Source organism: Phodopus roborovskii, unplaced genomic scaffold (assembly GCF_943737965.1).
Source record: "Phodopus roborovskii unplaced genomic scaffold, PHOROB, whole genome shotgun sequence".
Classification (NCBI taxonomy): Eukaryota; Metazoa; Chordata; class Mammalia; order Rodentia; family Cricetidae; genus Phodopus; species Phodopus roborovskii.
The window spans coordinates 67,158,830-67,178,007 of record NW_026126418.1 but is presented as its reverse complement, the minus strand read 5'-3'; the positions used below and the strand labels follow the sequence as shown (position 1 = coordinate 67,178,007).

At 50.8% G+C, this 19,178-nt stretch overlaps 1 protein-coding gene across 2 annotated transcripts; it reads left to right on the top strand.

The window, feature by feature from the left end:
• Positions 1-228: 228 nt before the first annotated feature.
• Snapc4 (small nuclear RNA activating complex polypeptide 4) lies at positions 229-17,983 on the top strand. 2 transcript variants are annotated; one of them, XM_051184891.1, is made up of 23 exons: positions 229-338; positions 2,056-2,194; positions 2,592-2,638; positions 3,016-3,183; positions 3,322-3,447; positions 3,931-4,009; positions 4,488-4,569; positions 5,540-5,644; positions 5,719-5,791; positions 6,151-6,315; positions 7,290-7,437; positions 7,675-7,781; positions 7,932-8,026; positions 9,652-9,746; positions 10,933-11,012; positions 11,304-11,672; positions 12,379-12,706; positions 12,975-13,045; positions 13,288-13,404; positions 14,171-14,198; positions 14,593-16,052; positions 16,862-16,983; positions 17,616-17,983. In XM_051184891.1, the coding sequence occupies exons 2-22, from the start codon at positions 2,065-2,067 to the stop codon at positions 16,973-16,975; spliced, it is 3,987 nt and encodes a 1,328-aa protein (XP_051040848.1). In that variant the 5' UTR covers positions 229-338; positions 2,056-2,064; the 3' UTR covers positions 16,976-16,983; positions 17,616-17,983. The 2 variants fall into 2 exon arrangements, with proteins under 2 accessions (XP_051040848.1, XP_051040847.1); XM_051184890.1 differs by having other exon boundaries at positions 231-338; positions 2,052-2,194.
• The last annotated feature ends 1,195 nt before the right edge of the window (positions 17,984-19,178 follow it).

Below are 19,178 nucleotides of genomic sequence, written 5' to 3'. Positions count from 1 at the left end.
AGGCAGAATGTTCCTGAATAAATGAATGTTTCCAGCTAGGCGGTCCAAGGCTATAGGCTCTGGGGTCGCCAATTGCGGGACAGTTCTTGGCGACACTCACTGACCATTCACCCGAACTAGGATACCAAGAACGAAACCTACAACTCCCACAGACCTTGGAGGAAGCTGAGCTGCTGACTAGGGCCCCGCCCCAGCAGCTGTCCAGCATGCTCTGCGTTGCGGTCTTGGGCGGGACTTCCGGTATGAGCTACTGAGGTCCGTGGCCGCCAGAAGCGTGATGTGCGTGTAGTCGCCTGGGTGACGGAACAGGCTGTGGAGTGTGCAGAGCGGCCTAGCAGGTGAGGACAGGTGGGCTGCAGCTAATGTACAGGAGGGTCGAGGCAGGCAGCGTGAGGAAACCAAGGCCCGGCATGGCCACGACCTTGCCGGAACGGAAAGCCCGCATCCCAAGCCCAGCCGAGGTCTAGCATCCGGTGAGACACAGCAGGTTTGCACAGTGCTGTGTGCTTCGAGCCGCTGCTCTTCCCGGTTATGCTCCGCGGCACCTGGCTAATCGAGTCTACACATGGAGAGTGCATGGACCCTCACCTGCCTTTCACGGAATCAGATTATGCCCTTAGAAGAGACTGGCAGAAAGGCTCCTCTGATGTCAGTGAAGGCGGCCTGTGGCTCCCAATTTGGGACTTGAACATGTGACCTTTTTCTTCCTTTACATGGACAACGCAATGCGGGGAGATGGAATTCCTGACGCCTCAAAATACACGTCTTATCGCTGGAGGCCAGGGGTCCAGGGGTAGTGGTTTTTACTACGTCTGCAGACCTGACAGACTAAGCATGCTTGGTTAGAAGTAAGGCATCTTGCCTGGCGTTGATGGCGCACGCCTTTAATCCCAGCACTCGGGATGCAGAGGCAGTGGCAGAGGCAGGCGGGTCTCTGTAAGTTCGAGCCAGTCTGGTCTACAGAGCGAGTTTCAGGACAGGCTCCAAATCAATAAATACAGAGAAACCCTGTCTTGAAAAAAAAAAAGAAAGAAAGAAAGAAAAAGAACTCATCTCTCCCTCCCTGTGCTGTCTGCATGTAAGCCTTTATGCCAGAAGAGAGCATCACATTCCCATGTGGTTGTTGGGAATTGAACTGAGGACCTCTGAAAGAGTAGCCAGTGCACTTCACCATTGAGCCATCTCTCCAACCCCCCAGACAAGGTTTCTCTGTAGCCCTGGCTTTCCTGAAACTCATTCTGTAGACCAAGCTGGCCTCAAACTTAGAGATCCATCCACATGCCTCTGCCTCCAGAGTGCTGGGATTAAAGGTGTGGGCCACTATGCCCAACTTTACCACCCAACCTTCTATCGTTATTATATGTGTTTATATACTTATTTGTATATGTGTGGGGAGGTGTCCGTGGAAAACCTGGAGTTGGGCCTCTCCACCGTGTTGTTCCTGGGACTGAACTTGGTGGCAAGTACCTTTACCTGGTAAGCCATCTCACACCCCTGAGATTTCTATAAGTCTTTCACTCTTCTCTCCCCAATTTCCTTCTCTCTTGGATTTTGCTTAGTGTTTCCAAGAGAAAGGCTCCTTTGTGCTTTAGTAAATACTTGCTCAGTGTCAGGCAGCACCATGTGCCAGTTGCTGTTCTGAAAAGATAGGTCACAGAGCAAGCAAAGTCTCCAGACAGGCTACCTACAGCTGTGGTCAAGGTTTAGATCACAAGGGCTGAGTGTCTTTTGCTCTGTAATTTTTGCACATGGTGACCAGCTCCCGGTGGTTGGTGTTTTTAATCTATGCTGATGGTACCTCAAGGAAGGCAGGATCATTTTCAGGTGTTTATGACAGGTGTTGAGTTAAGAACAGGAGTTCCTGGGTATAAAAGTGTCAGCTTGTAGGAACTTAATCTCAGGGCATCCCCAAGCTGATCTTGAGCCTGAGTCTCCATCTGGATAGCCCGTTTTCAGCTTTTGAACAGGCTCTTGCCATCTCCAGCAAGTGTGTATCTAAAAGAAGTTGAGGTCCAGGTATACTGTTTCTCATGTTTCATAACACTGTGAAGGCAGGTTGAAGCCATGGACATAGACGCTGAGAGAGAGAAAATAACACAGGAGATTGAGGAGCTCGAAAGGATTTTGTATCCTGGATCCTCCAGCACCCATTTGGAGATCTCTGAATCCAGTCTCAGTTCAGACTCTGAAACAGGTGAGCCCATGTACTTGGCCTAAGATGGCATGGCTAGAGCAGGTAGCTGTATGTGCCCTTTAGCTATATTAGGCTGTGGACTATTCTGTGGCTATACTCTGTTCCTTGCCCAAACTGTCTTCTGCTTTTACCAAAGCAAGAAAGTTTCTTCTATTCCCTCAATCTTTAGCTCTTAAGTCTGCATGTGCATACCTGCCTCTACTGCCCTTTGGCCTGGGACCTTCTAGGCAACCGTGTCGTCCTGGTGGGAGGGGAGGGCTCAGTTCAGTCTGTCAGCTTGAGTAGTATCCATGGCCCAGACACCAGGATTTCTTTCCTGAGCTTAGTGGGTAACCTCCAGTGGGTACCCTGTTGTGAGGACTCCCACTCTAACACCGTGTGCTTGTGTTTCTTATAGATTTCCTGCCTGATGAGGACTTAGAAACTGCTGGTGCCCCCGTCTTGGTAATTGTTCCTTACTAGGCTGGGCTTCTGGGTCATATCTGCTACCACCTTCCAAACTGGTCCAAGAGGGCTTGGTTTGCACCCCTGGTAGTTTTTCTACAACTAATGCCCATCTATTGTGGAAATAAGACTCAATATGTATATATTTGGTACTAGGAATGGGACCCAGGGGATCATTCATACTAGGCTCACACTCTGCCACTGAGCTGCACCCCTGAACACAAATTCTTATCAAAACTAAAGTTATTGATGGAAGTAACCCTTTTAACAGACTGGTAGCCATAGCCACATCAGTGACCCTTGTGGGCTTGAGCTTCAGTGTGGCAACAAGGAGGATGTCGCTATCTCTTCATTTGCCATTTCTGGCTCCTAACCAGGAAGAAGAAAGGTGGAGTGAGGCCAGCAATGATGAGGAGGATCCCAAAGACAAAGCTCTTCCTGAAGACCCTGAGACCTGTCTGCAACTAAATATGGTCTACCAGGAGGTGATCCAGGAGAAGCTGGCAGAGGTCAGCCAGCTGCTAGCCCAGAACCAGGAGCAGCAGGTAAAATAACCTACTCAAGGCCTGTATAAGCTCTCCTGACCCTCAGCATCCCATAGGACAGGGCTCAGAGTGGATCTGTTCACCTACCACCTTCCCTCTTCCTCTACTTGCTCACTGATGGCCTTGCTTTTGTTCCAGGAGGAGATCATGTTTGATCTGTCTGGGACCAAATGTCCCAAGGTGAAGGACGGCAAAAGTTTGCCCTCATACATGTACATAGGCCACTTCATGAAGCCATACTTCAAGGACAAGGTTACTGGAATGGTAAGTAGTAAAGACCTCTCTTTCAACAGCTGGCTGAATGTCCTGGCAGAAAGGGGCTATCTTCTCCACAGCCTCTTGTGAGTGTTCACAAGTTCCCTTGGGTCTTTGGATTAACATTTTCTATCCTCCTTAAAACTGCCTCATCCTTTAATGAAGGTCAGAGCCTCCAACTGACATTGCCCTCTGGGGTGTGTTTCCCTGAAAAGAGTCACGGCATTTAGCAAGTCAATAGTATAGACCTGAAAGTACTGATGGCCTCACGTGTCTGTCAGCTTCATAGAGTCTCTGGCTACTTCCTTGTGCTGGATGGGTCAAGCCCAAGGTTTTTCACTCAGCAGTAACTTGTAATACAGATGTCTTGGCCTGGCCCTCCATGTGAACAGCATGTAAGGAGACTGGAGGGGAGATTCTGAGTCTCTATGGGGACCTTGGATGGTGAGTGTGGTTGGTGTGCCATGTCCTGACACTGTACACTCTTGACAGGGGCCTCCTGCCAATGAAGACACACGAGAGAAGGCTGCCCAGGGAATCAAGGCCTTTGAACAGCTCTTGGTGACCAAGTGTAAGAGACAGGCTTTTGGGTGGGCATCCATCCACCAACATAGAAACCACAGAGGCCATTCCCACAGCCTGGCCTCTCCTCTCCTAGGCATGTGCTGTAGTTCTTAGGCCTGTCCCAATTGTGGCTTCATGTGCTCCTGCAGGCCTTGATCACTGGGACTGACCACTTGACCCTTTGCCTTTCCAGTGCTGAGCTGATGCAGGCTGAGCCACACACAGCCCTTCCCAACTCTAGTTATTCTCAGAACACCTAACCCTGAAAGAATACTCTGAGCTAGGCTTTGGGTGGAGGGTGGAATCATGGGCCAGAAGGTGTTCTGGCTGGCTGCCCTACTGGCATCCAGAGAGGTAGCCACTGCCTTTCTGGAGCAGGAAGCAAGAGGAGGTGGGCTAGGATTGTAGGGAGGATTCAGGGGACACGTGTGTCCATGGAGCAGGCAAGGTGTCATGACATGACATCACTGTTTCTTCCACTTCAGGGAAGCACTGGGAGAAATCTTTGCTCAGGAAGTCTGTAGTGAGTGATCGCTTGCAACGCCTGCTTCAGCCCAAGATGCTGAAGTAAGTCCGGAAACAGGCCATCATGGTCTTCCCCACACATGAAAGCCAAGCGCCTGTGGGGCTGGGGAGGTTCATGGTGGCAGGCTCTGTCTTTTCGTTCTCCTGCTGCCCTTCCTGCACTCTGATGTCAATGTCTGTCCTTTGCTCTGAAGAAGGTGGCCCAGCATTGTGGCCAAATGTGGAGCACGGGATCAGAGGGAGCGTCCATGTTTAGCTACATGCTATAGGCAGTTTCTCGACTTTCTCTTTTCTGGGTTTCTGGGCCTGTCTGTGAAGCCAGCTTTATGAGTGTGTTGATGGGTACGTATCACATGACCAAAGGGCATCATGCAGTACCCGATGTGAGCACAAAATGAAGGGCGTTATTGTATTGATAAGTGGCTGGAAACAGGCATGTGGCAGTGTCAGCTGTGTCTGATAAAAAGGGCCAGCCAAGTGGCCACATGATGCTGACAAAGTTAAAGATAGAGTAACCAGAACAGATGTGTCTCTTAGAAGTGGATCATGGGGTACAAGTCACCTCTGAACTTGTGTGCTCAATACTGATGGTGAAAGTGATGGTTTTCCTGAAGTGTGAGAGAGCTAGCTCTTCCTCCCAACCCCTTCTGTTTGTGATTTGCTAAAGCAGTAGCTGCAGAACTGTCGGGCTTGCCTGAGATGTCTGTGTCCTGGAAGCTGAGATTGGCAGAGAATCCAGGCTTTGAGATGCAAATACCTCCCATCTGCCTCTGCAAACAACCTAGCAACTCCTGCCCTACATGGTGCTATTCTGATGGTAGGGGTGCCCCCAGAGGTGGTACCAGGGCCTCCTTTGTGGTAAGGGACCAAGGCAAGAGAGAAAGCACGTTCCTGTGCAGGTTTTCCAACACTGAGCCATGAGACTTGCACAAGAGCAGTTCAGAGAACAGGGCCTTGGCTTACATCGTGCATCTCATCCACAGCTCTTCCACTCTACCTACCTACCTTGCAGGCTTGAGTACTTACATGAGAAACAGAGCCGAGTCTCCAGCGACTTGGAGAGGCAGGCCCTAGAGAAGCAGATTAAGGAAGCAGAGAAAGAGATTCAGGACATCAAGTAAGCTGGGGCCTGTGGGTCCAGGGAAGAGCTGCTAGCCTCGCATGATACCAGCCCCTTCTTTTTTCCTTTAGCCAGCTCCCAGAGGAAGCTTTGCTGGGGAATCGACTGGACAACCACGACTGGGAAAAGATTTCCAACATTAATGTAAGTCAGGCAGGCCTGGGCACCCACAACTACAGCAGGGCATCTAAGCCAAGTGTGGATGAGAACTAGGTGGTAAAGCCTCACCTTCCCTTGTGCCTTAACCCACTATAAACTCTCCAGTCAAGTATGCCTAGCAGTATTGTAAGTCGAGAAGGACTAAAAGGCACCCTTCCCAACTAATAAGGTACCCTTCCTGAGATGAACAGTCTTCAGTGCCTTTTGGCTACACAAATGGGTCCACTTGCTTTAATGGTCACAGAAGCCCCTGACTGGCAGTGACAGCCCAGCCAGGAGCTATGTCATTGATATGCTTGGCATCAGCAGCCCCTCTGAAGGCTTGTTCTTTCTTGTGAGTGCAGTTTGAAGGAGGCCGCAGTGCAGACGAGATCCAGAAGTTCTGGCAGAGTTCTGAGCACCCAAGCATCAATAAGCAAGACTGGAGCACAGAGGAGGTAGAGCGACTGAAAGCCATTGCTGCCACACATGGCCACCTGGAGTGGCATTTGGTTGCAGAAGAGCTAGGGGTAAGGACCAAGACCTGCGGACCTTGGAAGTCTGGGAGGACATGGGCTTCTGGGTTTGGGGTGGAGCTCAGTCTCATGCTGTATGGTTTTTTTTAAAGAAAGTTATTTGAGCCAGGCTGTGGTGCACGCCTTTAATCCCACCGCTCTGGAGATAGAGGCAGGAGGATCTTAGTGAGTTCAAGGCCAACCTGGTCTACAGAGCGAGTGCCAGGACAGCCAAGCCTACATAAAGAAACCCTGTCTTGAAAAACCAAAGAAAGAAATCATTTGGCCCTTTTATCTTCTTTTTAACTTTAAATTTCATCTTGTCTGGTGAAAATGTGACCATTTACTGCATTTTCTTTGCTTTTTATTTGTTGTGGGAAAAGGCCTAGGAGCAAACCATAGCTGAGCACCTACCACATCCAGCCCCGAAAGTCCTGTGACTGGAAAGCTGACTCAGGTAGTGAGTCTACTAGAAAAGCCTTTCCATGAGGGGATGGATGAGTGATGGGGCACGTGCAGCAGCAGTTTCACGTGGCTGTGGCTTATCTGTTGGGTGCCCCTTCTTGAGGTATGTTCCTCATCCCTGCCTATCAGAGGCTCTAAATAGCCTGCCTTAGAGCTTCAGAGCTAGAGGGATTCTGTGAGAGGTGTTCCCACAGCATCTCCTTCCATCCCCCAGGGAATTGGCAATGTAGTTTGAACATCTGCGTTAGCTGTCATAAGGATTTTTCTTGTTTGTTGTTAAGATAGGGTCTCACTCTGTAGTCCAGGCTGGCAAGGAGCTCACAGTGTAGCCCATGGTTTTCTTTTGTAAGCCCTCAGAACCCTCTCCGAGCTGTTCCTATGAAGAGGAGAGCTCTGTTGTATAGAGTGCTGCCTGTGCTTCAGGCCCACCTATCTCGAGGCCCTTGGGAGGCTGTCCTGGGTATCTCTGCCTGTGCAGGGTGAAGCCCAGTGATGCCCATTTGTTTCTGTTTGGACTTGGGAAGACAAGCCGCAGTGCCTTCCAGTGCCTGCAGAAATTCCAGCAGTACAACAAAGCCCTGAAACGCAAAGAGTGGACAGAAGAGGAAGACCACATGCTCACCCAACTGGTCCAGGAGATGCGTGTTGGGAACCATATTCCATACCGCAAGAGTAAGCCCACCACACCAAAAGGCATCTTCCAGTCCCTTCCAAGCCCTAGTGGCCTGAGGCCTTGGGTGCCTAGAAGCAGAGACTTGTAGAAGAGTTCACATCTGTACTAGGGAGAGGTGGGAGGGGGAAAGAAGTTCCTGATGACCAGAGTAACTCCTCTGTAGCTTCTGGGAGGCCCCTCTGTCCCTGCTTATTGCCTGCATCAGATGCATGAGTCCCAGTCTTCTCTGTCCCCAGTTGTCTACTTCATGGAAGGAAGAGACTCCATGCAACTGATCTACCGTTGGACCAAGAGCTTGGATCCTAGCCTGAAAAGAGGATCCTGGACACCAGAAGAAGATGCTGTAAGTCTGGCATCCAGAGAAAACTCTACCCAGGAAGTTTGCCTGGCTGTCCTTAGTACAGTCATATGCCCTTCTTAAGCTAACAGACCTCAGGGTGGGGAAGATATAGCTATCCCGTGGAGGCATTGTCTGTTCGCTTCTTTCCTGCAGAAGTTGCTTCAAGCTGTTGCCAAGTATGGGGCGCAGGACTGGTTTAAAATCCGGGAAGAGGTACCAGGTAGGAGCGATGCCCAGTGCAGAGACCGGTGAGTTGCCCGCACTGGCTTGAAGGAGCGACTTGCTTGAGTCACACTTCTATAGGCAGGCTGGGTGACAGCATCCCAAAAGTACTGTGTCCACAGGAGCTTTGCATACTAGGGTTGGCACTGTTGGGAAACAGGACTCTCGTATTTCTGTTGTTCACAAGGTGTCAAATGCAGATATCCTCCCACATTTTGGTGAGAAGGTCCCCATCAGGTTACTAGGGTTTTCTCCTCTTCTTCCTAGTTTCTTTCAGTGGTTTGTTCAGATATACTTCACTTTACCTTGTTAATGTAAATCACTCTACAATCTATACTCAGCAACCCCACAGAATTCCATTCAAATAGACAAAGGTCAACAGACTTGTCTCCAGACATGCTCAAGTAACCAAAAAAGCCCATGAAAAGATGCTCAGTCACTAATTGCAGGATGCAAGTCAGAACCACGGTGAAGTATTTCATCCATGTAGGGGTATGGGCAGCTGTTAAACAAAAAACAAATCAGGTTCCTGAGGAGCAGAGCACAGCTTCTGGAGAAACCAGACCTATGAGGCAGCATTATGCAGGATAGTGTAGTCTACCTGCAAAACTCATGTCCCAAGCAGGAACTCTTGTACTCAATAAGAATGTTTATAGAACATTGTTCATTGTCAATAAGAAATTGAGGTTACAAATTTGGAGTCCTGGCATTTGCAAGGAAGAGCATTCTGATAGATGCTATGTTTCCATACATTGGATAAAAGGTACACAAGCCTTGAACATTTTGACCATTTGGACAAATATTTATCAAGGCGTGCTTATTTCTCTCAGAAATGTCCCTGGGTCAATGACTCTTGTGTTTGCCTTTTTGTGAAGCTGCCAGACTTTGTGCAAAGTGTGCCTATTATTTTGTGCTCCCACAAGCAGCATGTAAGGGTTCAGGCTTTCTACATTCACCCCTGGCATTTGTCCCTTCTGTCACTGTTTCTGCTTGTGACTGACCGCACCCCTCCAAGTGACCGTGAAGTGAACTCTCACAGAAGCTAACTGCTGAGCCTACTTGCTTGTGCCTACTGGTTTCTTACATACGTACATCTCTTTGGAGAAACATCTGTTAAGTCCCTTGTCTGGTTTAAATTACTTGTCTTTGCATTACTGGCTTGTGAGAGTTTATGTGTTCCAGATGCAAGTACCTGTCAAATACAGGATTTGCATGGAGTGCCAGTCTATGGCTTGTTTCTCCTTTCTTTACCAAAGCCTTCAAAGCAGTGGTTCTCAACCTGTGGGTTGTTACCCCTTTGGAGGTTGAATGACTCCTTCACAGGGATCACCTAAGACCATTGGAAAACATAGATATTTACATTATAATTCATAACAGTAGCAAAATTACAGTTATGAAGTAGCAATGAAAGTAATTTTATGGTTGGGAGTCACTACACTATGAAGAACTGTATCAAAGGGTCACAGCATTAGGAAGGTTGAGAACCACTGCCCTAAAGTATAAATTTTTTTTAAATGTTTGATCAAGTCCAGCTTGTCTTTATTTTTATTTATTTATTTATTTATTTATATGCTTATGGTGTGGCTCTAAGAAATCATTGGGGAAGGCACTGGAGGAGTCTCACACTCCATCTGTTCCATACCATTTTCAGCTACATCAGAAGATTACATTTTAGCCTGAAGAAGGGACGATGGAATGCAAAAGAAGAACAACAGCTGATGCAGTTAATAGAAAAGTATGGTGTTGGTGAGTTGTTGGGAACTGTCCTTTCTGTTGCCGCTGACTCCAAGCATACTGTGAATTCTTACAGTCCATCTGGAGACCTGCATTTTTTCAGATCTCAGGCTGCTGTCCTGATACCAGCTTCTGCCTCATGCTCATTCTTGACAAGTGGGTGTGTGTCTCCCCAATTGCAAATGCTCTTTTGTTTTACTGCTGGTGCGGGGGATGGAATCCACAACCTTATTCTGGCTAGGCAAGCATGCCTCCAAGCTCCAGCCCCATGCTCTCCATTACAAGTGAGTGGATATTCACTCTAGGAAATTGGGAAGCCAGACAAAGTGGTACAAACCTTTAATCCTGGCATACACACGCAACATACACAAATACAAACCACAAGGTGGAGAGCATTGAGGAGCATTACCCAATATTTGCCCCTGGCCTCCACGTTCATGTGCACATACATGCACCTGCAGTCATTGTGTCACCTAACATGGCCACAGTTGTGCTACTCTGGTCCTGCTTCAGTGGCTGCCTTGGTGTTTTGTGCAGAGGAGGCTCTGGGATGTTCAGTCAAATCTTTTGTGACTAGTGTTTTCAGTATTTCCTAATTTTTAAAAAAGATGTATTTATTATGTAGAGTGTTCTGCCTGCATGACAGAAGGCGGAACCAGATCTCATTATAGATGGTTGTGAGCCACCATGTGATTGCTGAGAATTGAACTCAGGACCTCTGGAAGAGTAGCCAGTACTCTTAAACTCTGAGTCCTCTCTCCAGCCCAGTATTTCCCAGTTTTTTATTTACTACAGGGCAGTAGAGTGTTTGTAACTAAATCTTGCTGACACTGGTGGTACCAGCTCAGAAAAAAGCTAACTATAATTCTGGGACATGCGAAATACAACGGATTTTGTCACCTGTTGTCACACTTCCCCATAAGTGCGACCTACAGGTGTCCCTCTGCAGCACTAGGAACAAAGCATTAACATTCTCTCTTTAGAGCCTTGGTACAGCAGAGGCACCAGGGCCTGGAGTGACTTTCCTTTCCTACCTGTGTATGCCAGAACTTCTCAAGGGGTTGGTCAGTCCTGAGATACAGATGCTGCCAAACACAGCTGTTCTGGCCAAGCACATGAGGGAAGACTATCCTAATGACTTAGCCTCAATCCTAGAGGCTGAATTGTGGTTGTTTGTTTGTTTGTTTGTTTGTTGCAGGTCACTGGGCAAGAATAGCTTCTGAACTGCCCCATCGGTCAGGCTCCCAGTGTCTGAGCAAGTGGAAAATAATGGCCAGGGTAAGACATTTGTTTGCTTTCTCTGTATATGTTTTGCTCAAGCTCAGGTAGAAGGCCCATAACCTTTGTGAGTGCTTAGGCAAGATAAGGTGTAGTGGTTGTGGAGAGGGGAGTGCACAGGTTCTGACCCTTACATGCCCTTTTTTAGGAGGCCCAGGGCAGAGGGAGACCACACCTCAGTAGCAGCCCCAGGAGCTTTTCATTCCTGGAACTTCTTTAAGGCTAGCCTACTTGCTTGTCACCAGCAAGCCTGGGTAGCTGAGACCTGACACAGCCCTTTCCTCCCCTCAGAAGAAGCAGCATCTCCGCAGGAGGAGGGTGAGGCCCCGTCATAGTAGCCAGTGGAGCTCTAGCAGCAGCAGTGACAGCAGCGACAGTGAGGGCTATGGCGGCGGCAGCAGCAGCAGCAGCAGCAGCAGCAGCAACGAAGACTCAGATGAGCTGGAAGAGCCTGTGGAGAATGGCAGAGCACTGGTTCCTCAACAGCACCGAGTGCCAGACATTGACCTGTGGGTTCCTACCAAGCCCATCACCAGCCAGCCACAGAGAGAAGGGGCAGGGTGCTACCCAGCATACCGTGCTGTCTCCTGCACTCTTGACACCACTCAAAGTCACCACAAGGAAGGTTCCACCACTGTCTCCACTCCTCAGACAAGCCAGGTGCAGATGCCCTATGAGACCCACAGCACTGTTCTAAGAGAAGTCTAGTTCCTACACTTACATAACAAGTAAGGGGGATCCAGCCAGCTAGGTGGGTCCCAGTGCACCCTAGAGTGTGAGAAAGGGGAGTAGTAGGTGCTCAGTGCTCTTAGTGGTCCCCAATGCTGGCACTCCAGACAGTTTGGTAGTTTGGTTTCTGACCTGGCCAGAGTTGTGCAGTATCTGTGGCCTTTACAGTGCACCCTCCATTGTCTCCAAGTCATTTGCTTTAAAGGCTGTAAGGACATCTGTTTCAGGACACACCTGAATGGGCAGTTCCCCACCTCCAACTGCTGAGTCCAGGAGGTGTCCCTGTGCAAGTGTCTCCAATTTGTCTGGTCCCCTCCCTGTCCTCAGAGTTGGGGCCAGGGCAGGACACAGTTCTGGCCGTGGCTATAGCAGCTTTGTGGGCTGCATAGACTGCCCTACCCAGGGGGTTTCTGGAAGACTGGTACAGTAAGCTCAGCTATGGTCCTGCCTGCCTGCCTGCCTGCCTGCCTGCCATATGGGCCAGATCATCCCTTAGAGAGGGAGCTAAGCCAGGCCCTACCTGAAGACCACATACTTGCCTTACCACAGAGTATTTTCCCAAATAGCAAGTGGTATTCACAAAGAGCTGTTACATCTGCACCAGGTCCTGAGTCTTACAGTGTCTTTTCATGTGCAGCATGTGATGAATGTGCCCCTAGAGAAAATGCTGAAGTTGATCAGGACCCGCCCAGCCACCCAGAGCCACACACTGGTGAAGGACAGACCGAGGCAGCCACCCCTACCTAATTCACACTCAGAGTCTGACCCTGGTGATAATGTGGCTGGGCCCCATCTGCGGCGGCTGTGGCATGGAACTTTCCAGAATAAGCTGAGACGTAAGCGACAGGCTCTGCACCGCAGGCTCCTTAAGCACAGGCTTTTGCTGGCTGTGATACCCTGGGTGGGTGACATCAACCTGTCCTGCACACAAGCTTCTAGGAGACCTGCAATAGTGCAAACTCAAGGTACTGCGCAGGGTTCTTTTGGGAGCTTTCCAGGGCTAGGGTGGGAGTGAGCAGTGAGCTGTAGGGGAATGGCCTGATTGGGGTTCTTTGGAGAGGCAAAGCCATGAAGGAGTCCAGCTGGGTTTGGGGTGGTGGTGAGAGGCTTGGGGGGGGGGGGCTCCACCTTCTGCTCTTTGAAGTAATGTAGAGCACCGAGGCTGCTCTGCCCCAGACTGTCTTGGGGAACTTCAAAACTGGAGTCACTTTGTGCTTTGCCCTTGTTCTCTAGCTGACAGTGTCAGAACGCAATTAGAGTGTGCCCGCCTGACCAGCACTCCAGTGTTCACACTGCTTATTCAGGTAAGCTGCCAGCAGACTACTGTCTGCTTTGTTCTGTTCTGGGGAAGAAGCATGCACAGAGCCCAAGTCCAGGCTGGAGGCTGTAAAGCTGTCCTGACCTCCCCAGACAGTCAGAGGCTTGAGGAGTTTGGGTCTACTCCAGGAACAGCCATAGTCAGGCCAACTTTCCATCTCCTTGACCATCGCTGGGCCTGGCCCAGTGTGGGGTGGAGCAGGGAGGGTCTTATTCTCTGGTCTCTCAGCTATTGCAGATTGATACTGCAGGCTGCATGGAGGTGGTCCGAGAGAGGAAGGCCCAGCCACCTGTGCCACCTGTACTGCTCCAGCCTGGCACCCAGAGCCCCCAACCACATTTGCAGGTAACAGACACTGGGAACAAGAAGGTCACACTGGGTATGGGGGCATACTCCTTTAATCCCAGCACTCAGAGGGCAGAAACAGGTGAATTTGGGTGAGTTCAGAGCCAACCTGGTCTACATAGCAAGTTTTAGGCCAGCCAAGGCTACATAATGAGACCTTATTTCAAAAATCATAGAACAAATATTGCCCATCCTCCACCCCATCTCTTCCCCCATAGTGGCCCAGATTTAGTGCCAACCCTTCCTCAGAGGGGCAGTTCCCAGGCATTTCCATAGAAAAGTTGGCTCTCCCTCAGAACAACTCTTACCATACCTTCTCTAGGGAGGTGTCTGTGTGAGCTACCCCACAGGAGGCCTGATTAGAGTCTGAGGCAGGAACAAGGTAGGCTATGGGTAGGCTGGCCATCTGCAAGGCCTGGTCTCTGCAAGTCACTAATACCATCTGTTCTAGGAACCAAACTCATGAGTTTTGTTAGGGGGAGACTTCACCCTGGAGCCCTGTCACTTTAGGAGACAGTGAACCAAAATAGAACTCTGGTGCCCATAGGCCATGAGCCCCACACTGTCCAATAATGACTTGACAAGCTCTGGCCAGGTAGCCATTAGTGGAGCTTTGCTGGAAGACTACACCAGCAGCTGCTGTCCTTTCCCAGGACCCCTGTGCTCAGTGCAGATGGGAAGGCCCCCAAAGTTGGAGTGGGTGGTAGTGGGAAGAACCAATGGGATCCAGCAAAGATTCTACAGGCTGACTCTCCTCTATTCACAGGCATTCTCCAGTGCCAAGAACAGCACAGGTACCATCTGCCACATCTTTCTCTCTTATGGTGGGAAATGCAATGCATTTGAGCCACAGCCTCAGCACAGCTAGTGACCCTGAGAATAGTGTAGAAGGGCCTGGGACTACTTCTTGGGCTTTCAACTTTGGGCAGCCACTGAGGGTTTGAGGCACTGTGTTGTGTCACATGGGGAGGGGGGGGAGCCCAGCAGCCCTGGTTTTGAGGACGCTAGAGGTTTAGGAGCCAGGTTCTCACAACTTGTTAGATGTAGACTGGCATGCTACCCTCTCTGTGAACAGAGTGTCTTGTGTTGGGGGCCCATGAGGTAAGCTAAAGCTTCACACATGGGCTTGCTGGAGTCCCTGGCCGTAGATCCTGAAGTTCTCGTCAAGCTAGTTGTCTCTTGTTCTAGGCTGCCTCCTCCCAAGCATGCCAGGTCAGCAAACTACAAAGAGAGATAGCCACAAAGGGCGTCCACGGCTGGGATCCTGCAGGACTGAAGCTACCTCCTTCCAAGTTCCTGTGGCAGCCCCAGGTGGCCTCCGGCCAAAGCCCAAGACTGTATCTGAGCTGCTTCGGGAGAAGCGGCTCCGGGAGTCCCGTGCTAAGAAGGCCACTGAGGCCCTCACTGCCATCAACAGCCAGTTGCTGATCTCCTCACCTGTGATCCTCCAGTCCCCTCTGCTTCCAGCCCCCCAGGGCTCCCCAGTAGCAGGCCCTGTGACATCCAGTGTAGAACTCTCTGTCCCTGTGGCCCCAGTGATGGTCAGTTCAAGTCCTCCTGGCTCCTGGCAGGTGGCTGGGATATCAACCACAGACAAGCAGCCCCCCACCCAGCAAACCATTCCCCTAAGTCCTTCCCATACAGAGACCCACATTCCAGCCCCTGTTGCTTTTAGGAGCCTGGCCCTAGCTCCCAGGCAGATCCCCACAGGATGCCCTCTGAGTATTCTTGGACAGTCTCAGGCCTCTGTCATATCCCAGAAGCAGGGCCTGCCCAAGGTCCTGCCCCTTCTCCCAGCAGCCCCCAGCCCCACTCAGCTGCCTGTGCAGCCCCTCAGTCTACCACCAGTTCTTGGCTCACAGGCAAGTGGGCAGCCCCAGGCAGCCAAAGCCAGCCTGCCTATCAACTGGGTACTCACAACTCAGAAGCTGCTCTCTGTCCCAGTGCCGGCTGTGGTGGGCCTCCCCCAGTCAGTGATGAACCCTGACACAATAGGACCACCAGCGAAACAGAGACCTTCCCCTGCCACGACTCCTGCTTGCCTGGGACAGCTTCCAGCCAGTACAGATGCAGAGCCCAAAGGTCCTCAGGACCAGGAAATACCAACCACATCTGGAGCCGAAAAGAAGGCCTTGGACTTAAGTCTGCTTTCCCAGGAAAGTGAGGCAGCCACGCTGACATGGCTGAAGGGGTGCCAAGGTGCTTGTGTGCCCCCACTAGGGAGCAGGATGCCCTATCAGCCCCCTTCCCTGTGCAGCTTGCGAGCATTGTCCAGCCTCCTCCTCCATAAAAAGGACTTGGAGCGCAAGGCTTCCTCTCTGGTGGCCAGCCAGGCAGCTGGGTCCCAACCTGAGTCCAAGGCTGGAGCCCTACAAACTTCCTTGGGGCTGGTACAGAGGCAGCTCCGGGACAACCCAGCCTACCTCCTGCTAAAGACACGTTTCCTGGCTGTCTTCTCACTTCCTGCACTCCTGGCCACTCTGCCACCCAACAATGTCCCCACCACCCTGTCACCAGCCATGGCTGCTGGTTCTGAAAGTGACGGTGAAGACCTCTGTGGTGACCTGGAACTCAAGGATAGGACCCGGCAGTTGGACTGTCTGGCTTGCAGGACACAAGCAAGCCCAGCAGCTACAGACCATGAACAAGTAAGGATGCTGTTGCCTGCCTGGGTGTCTGGCTTGCTGGGAGTGGTGAGCTAGGCAGGTGGACGTTATGCAAGGGAGCATTCTGTGGGTTTCTAAAGGAGGAGGAAGCTTCTCCAGTCTGCCCGGTTGGGAAAGAAAGGACTTCTTAGCAGAAGTTGCCTCTCCCGGGCTGGCTGTAGCAGAAGAGGGAGGCAGCCTTCTACTATGACATAGTCCCACCCCATGTACATGCCACATACCCAAACACACAGTAGAGAGGCAGCCCTGACACATGATCCTGGGAGAGGGGGGACAGGTGGCTGTGGGTACAGTGGAGGTAGTAGTTGCCCTTATTCATGTTCTCATGGGTAAAGTAGTTACTCCCAGGCATCTCTCTCTCAGAGAGCTGGCCTGGTAAGACAGTCTGTTCCTGTAGGAATGTGTGGATCCATTTCCCTCCCTGACTGCTCCCAGGGAGCCCTACCAGGCCTCTTTCCCTGCAAGGGTTAGATATATGGAACCTTCACACAGCTGTTACTCCATTCCTGGTGGTGCTACCATAGTTCCAGGGTGACCTGGGAATCTCCGGGATATAGTATCATCTCTGTCTCCATTAGTCTGCACCTCAGAGTAGAACAGTGGTTACCATGGGATTGTCTAATGGTTGGAGACCCTACCCAAGGGGCAAAAAGCTAGGCCCTACATGGTCTCACGTGCCTGTGCTGGAGAGGCATTGCTAGCATGTCCTAGGGACGCATGTATTAGGACTGGGGTGGTAGTGGGGTTTGTCCTGTCACTCTTATCTAACCTGGCCTGGCCTTTTATTTCAGAGAGCTCCAGGTCCTGGTGAGGATTCTGCCGCCTCCCACCTGGATGTTTCAGATGACCTTGATGTGCTCAGGACTCGGCATGCTCGGCATTCCCGGAAACGGAGGCTGCTATGAGCAGCAAGGTGAGTTCCTGTGGAGGCTGCCACCCAGCAACTAGGAAGAGGCACAGTCCAGAGCATGGGCTTCTTCTACCTGCTCTGGGAACAGCTAAGCTGAGGTGCGGATAGTGGTATCAAGCCTGAAGTTTGACTTATGTGGACAGGACAAGGCTTCTAGAGGTGCTTTTGGGATGCTTAGTTCCCCTGGTCCTCCGTCCTTTCTTCCTGAAGCCCCTTGCTGCCCAGTGCGGCTTTGGTCCTTGGCACTATTCCCCAGGCCTGAGTTTTATCTCCTCCCTCCCCAGGAAGCTCCTCAGAAGCACCCCTCTAACTGCTGACTCCATGTAGGTCTCGGGTGTTGACCCCATGCAGCCCGTCAGTATAGTTACCTGTTTGTGATCTCTCTGACCACAGACCCCAGACTGTACCTTGCTTTCATTTCTGAGTCCTTGGGCTCAGGTCAGTGTAAGCAAGGAAGGCAATGGAACCATGGAGAATAGGTATTCAGGACGTTCTAGCTGGCTTGTGAAGCCACCACAAATCGTGCTGCCTGCCCTCATATCGCAGTGCCCTTCAGCAGTGCCATCTGTGGCGTCTATCTTGGTGCTTGGGACCTGCTGGGTAGGAACACTATCGAGAGTACTCCTATATTTCAGGACAAGGACTCAAGAGGTCCAGAAACCCACTCTTACACCAGGCAGGAGGCAGAGCCCAGTCCTGACCAGAAGTCCACAGCCCTCTGCAAGAGGAAGCAGAGGCCAGGAAGCTACAGACCTGCAGACTAACCTGTCTGCAACAAGCAACGGGAACTCTGATGCCAGTGGCCATGTGATCACAGGCTTAAGTGCTACAAAATGCAAATCCACATATAATAATAAAGGAAATGTCTATTTTTTACTTTAAAAGCAATGCATAGCCTTTTGTGGTTTTGTCTTCTGGTACTGGGTACCCACCAGCATCTAGGGATGTGGTTGTCTGCCAGTCCTGAGAGCCTCCCACACCCTTGGCTGCCCATGCAGCCCCTAGACCCAGTAGTTCACCAGAAAGCAGAGAGAATGAAGAAACAGCTCTTCTTCCTACTTCATGAGAATGTCAGTTGTCCTGTGCCCCCCTAGGCAAGGTCTCTAGAACCAGCATCTACCACAACAGCAGCTCCCCTCACGATGGTAGGTATGTCTTTGGCATGGAACCAAGGCCCAACTGGGGCTTGCCTCTCCCTTTTCTTAGTCACTATTATGATACCAAGTTTTCTGGGAGTCCCAGACCCCTTTGTTCTCCAGAATTTGGTTCTTACATGGGTTTTATCCTTTGTTGTGGGAAATTTCCAACTCAGAGAAGAAGGGTAAATGTGACCAACCTGGTCTTCATGCTTGTACCAGCTGTCAACAAACAGGTGGTCACCCTTCAACCCAGCAGGTGGCTCATCACTCACAAACCACCAGCTGTGTTTGGTTGCCTGCTAATCAGGCATATTATGCATCCAGGATCCAGTCTTTTTTAGTGGCTCCCTCTAACCTCCACATTAGATTCCTTCATTCTGGAGTATTCTGAGTTTTTCAGGTGTCTTTGTGCTATTGATTTCTATGTCAGTTCTATGGCTGAAGACTTGGCATTTTGGCATTTGTATTAACTCTTTAAAAAGACACCATGATCTGTATTTTTACTATTTGGGGACAGAGCCTTGATAGGCCTGGTGCTGACTTTCCTGGAGTGACTGCAACACCATGAACCCCTCTGCCCTCCTGAAAACCCAGGCAAAGCACAGTCTCTAGCAGTATGGCTCCCAAAGGCCAAAGAGGACTCCTACTGTCTGCTTCTAGAAATTGTGGGCCACTGTCCACACAGGAGCCAGCAGAAGGGTAGAAAGCTGCAAAGGGAGGGACCAGCTGGGGCTCTGCTCTGTGTAAGCTTCCTACCCGTCCCACAACAGCACCGGGAGCTTTTGCCTCAACTCAATCCAGGAGGCCAGGTAGCAGCACCTGTCAAACAGCTACAGTGACTGGGCAGGGCTGGCAGGTCCCCACACCCATCTCAGGCTGACTCGAAGGGCCACCCTGAAGTAGAGGCTGTAGCACATAGTAGCACTGCCTATAGCCTGTGGATTTTGATCAAGCTTTGTCCTGGTGCCTAGACTGGCTCTGCAACTCCTAGATTAGCTCTGAGTTGACCCCATGGCCTGGGAGAGAGGGGAGCACAGGGTGGGAATGCTGTAATGATGG

Excerpts from the sequence above, each read along its gene's own strand:
- Snapc4 (XM_051184891.1), top strand. The coding sequence starts at position 2,065 with ATGGACATAGACGCTGAGAGAGAGAAAATAACACAGGAGATTGAGGAG. Across the intron at positions 5,792-6,150 it reads AAAAGATTTCCAACATTAAT|TTTGAAGGAGGCCGCAGTGC; the intron begins GTAAGTCAGGCA and ends TTGTGAGTGCAG. Across the intron at positions 11,673-12,378 it reads CCACTCCTCAGACAAGCCAG|CATGTGATGAATGTGCCCCT; the intron begins GTGCAGATGCCC and ends TTTCATGTGCAG.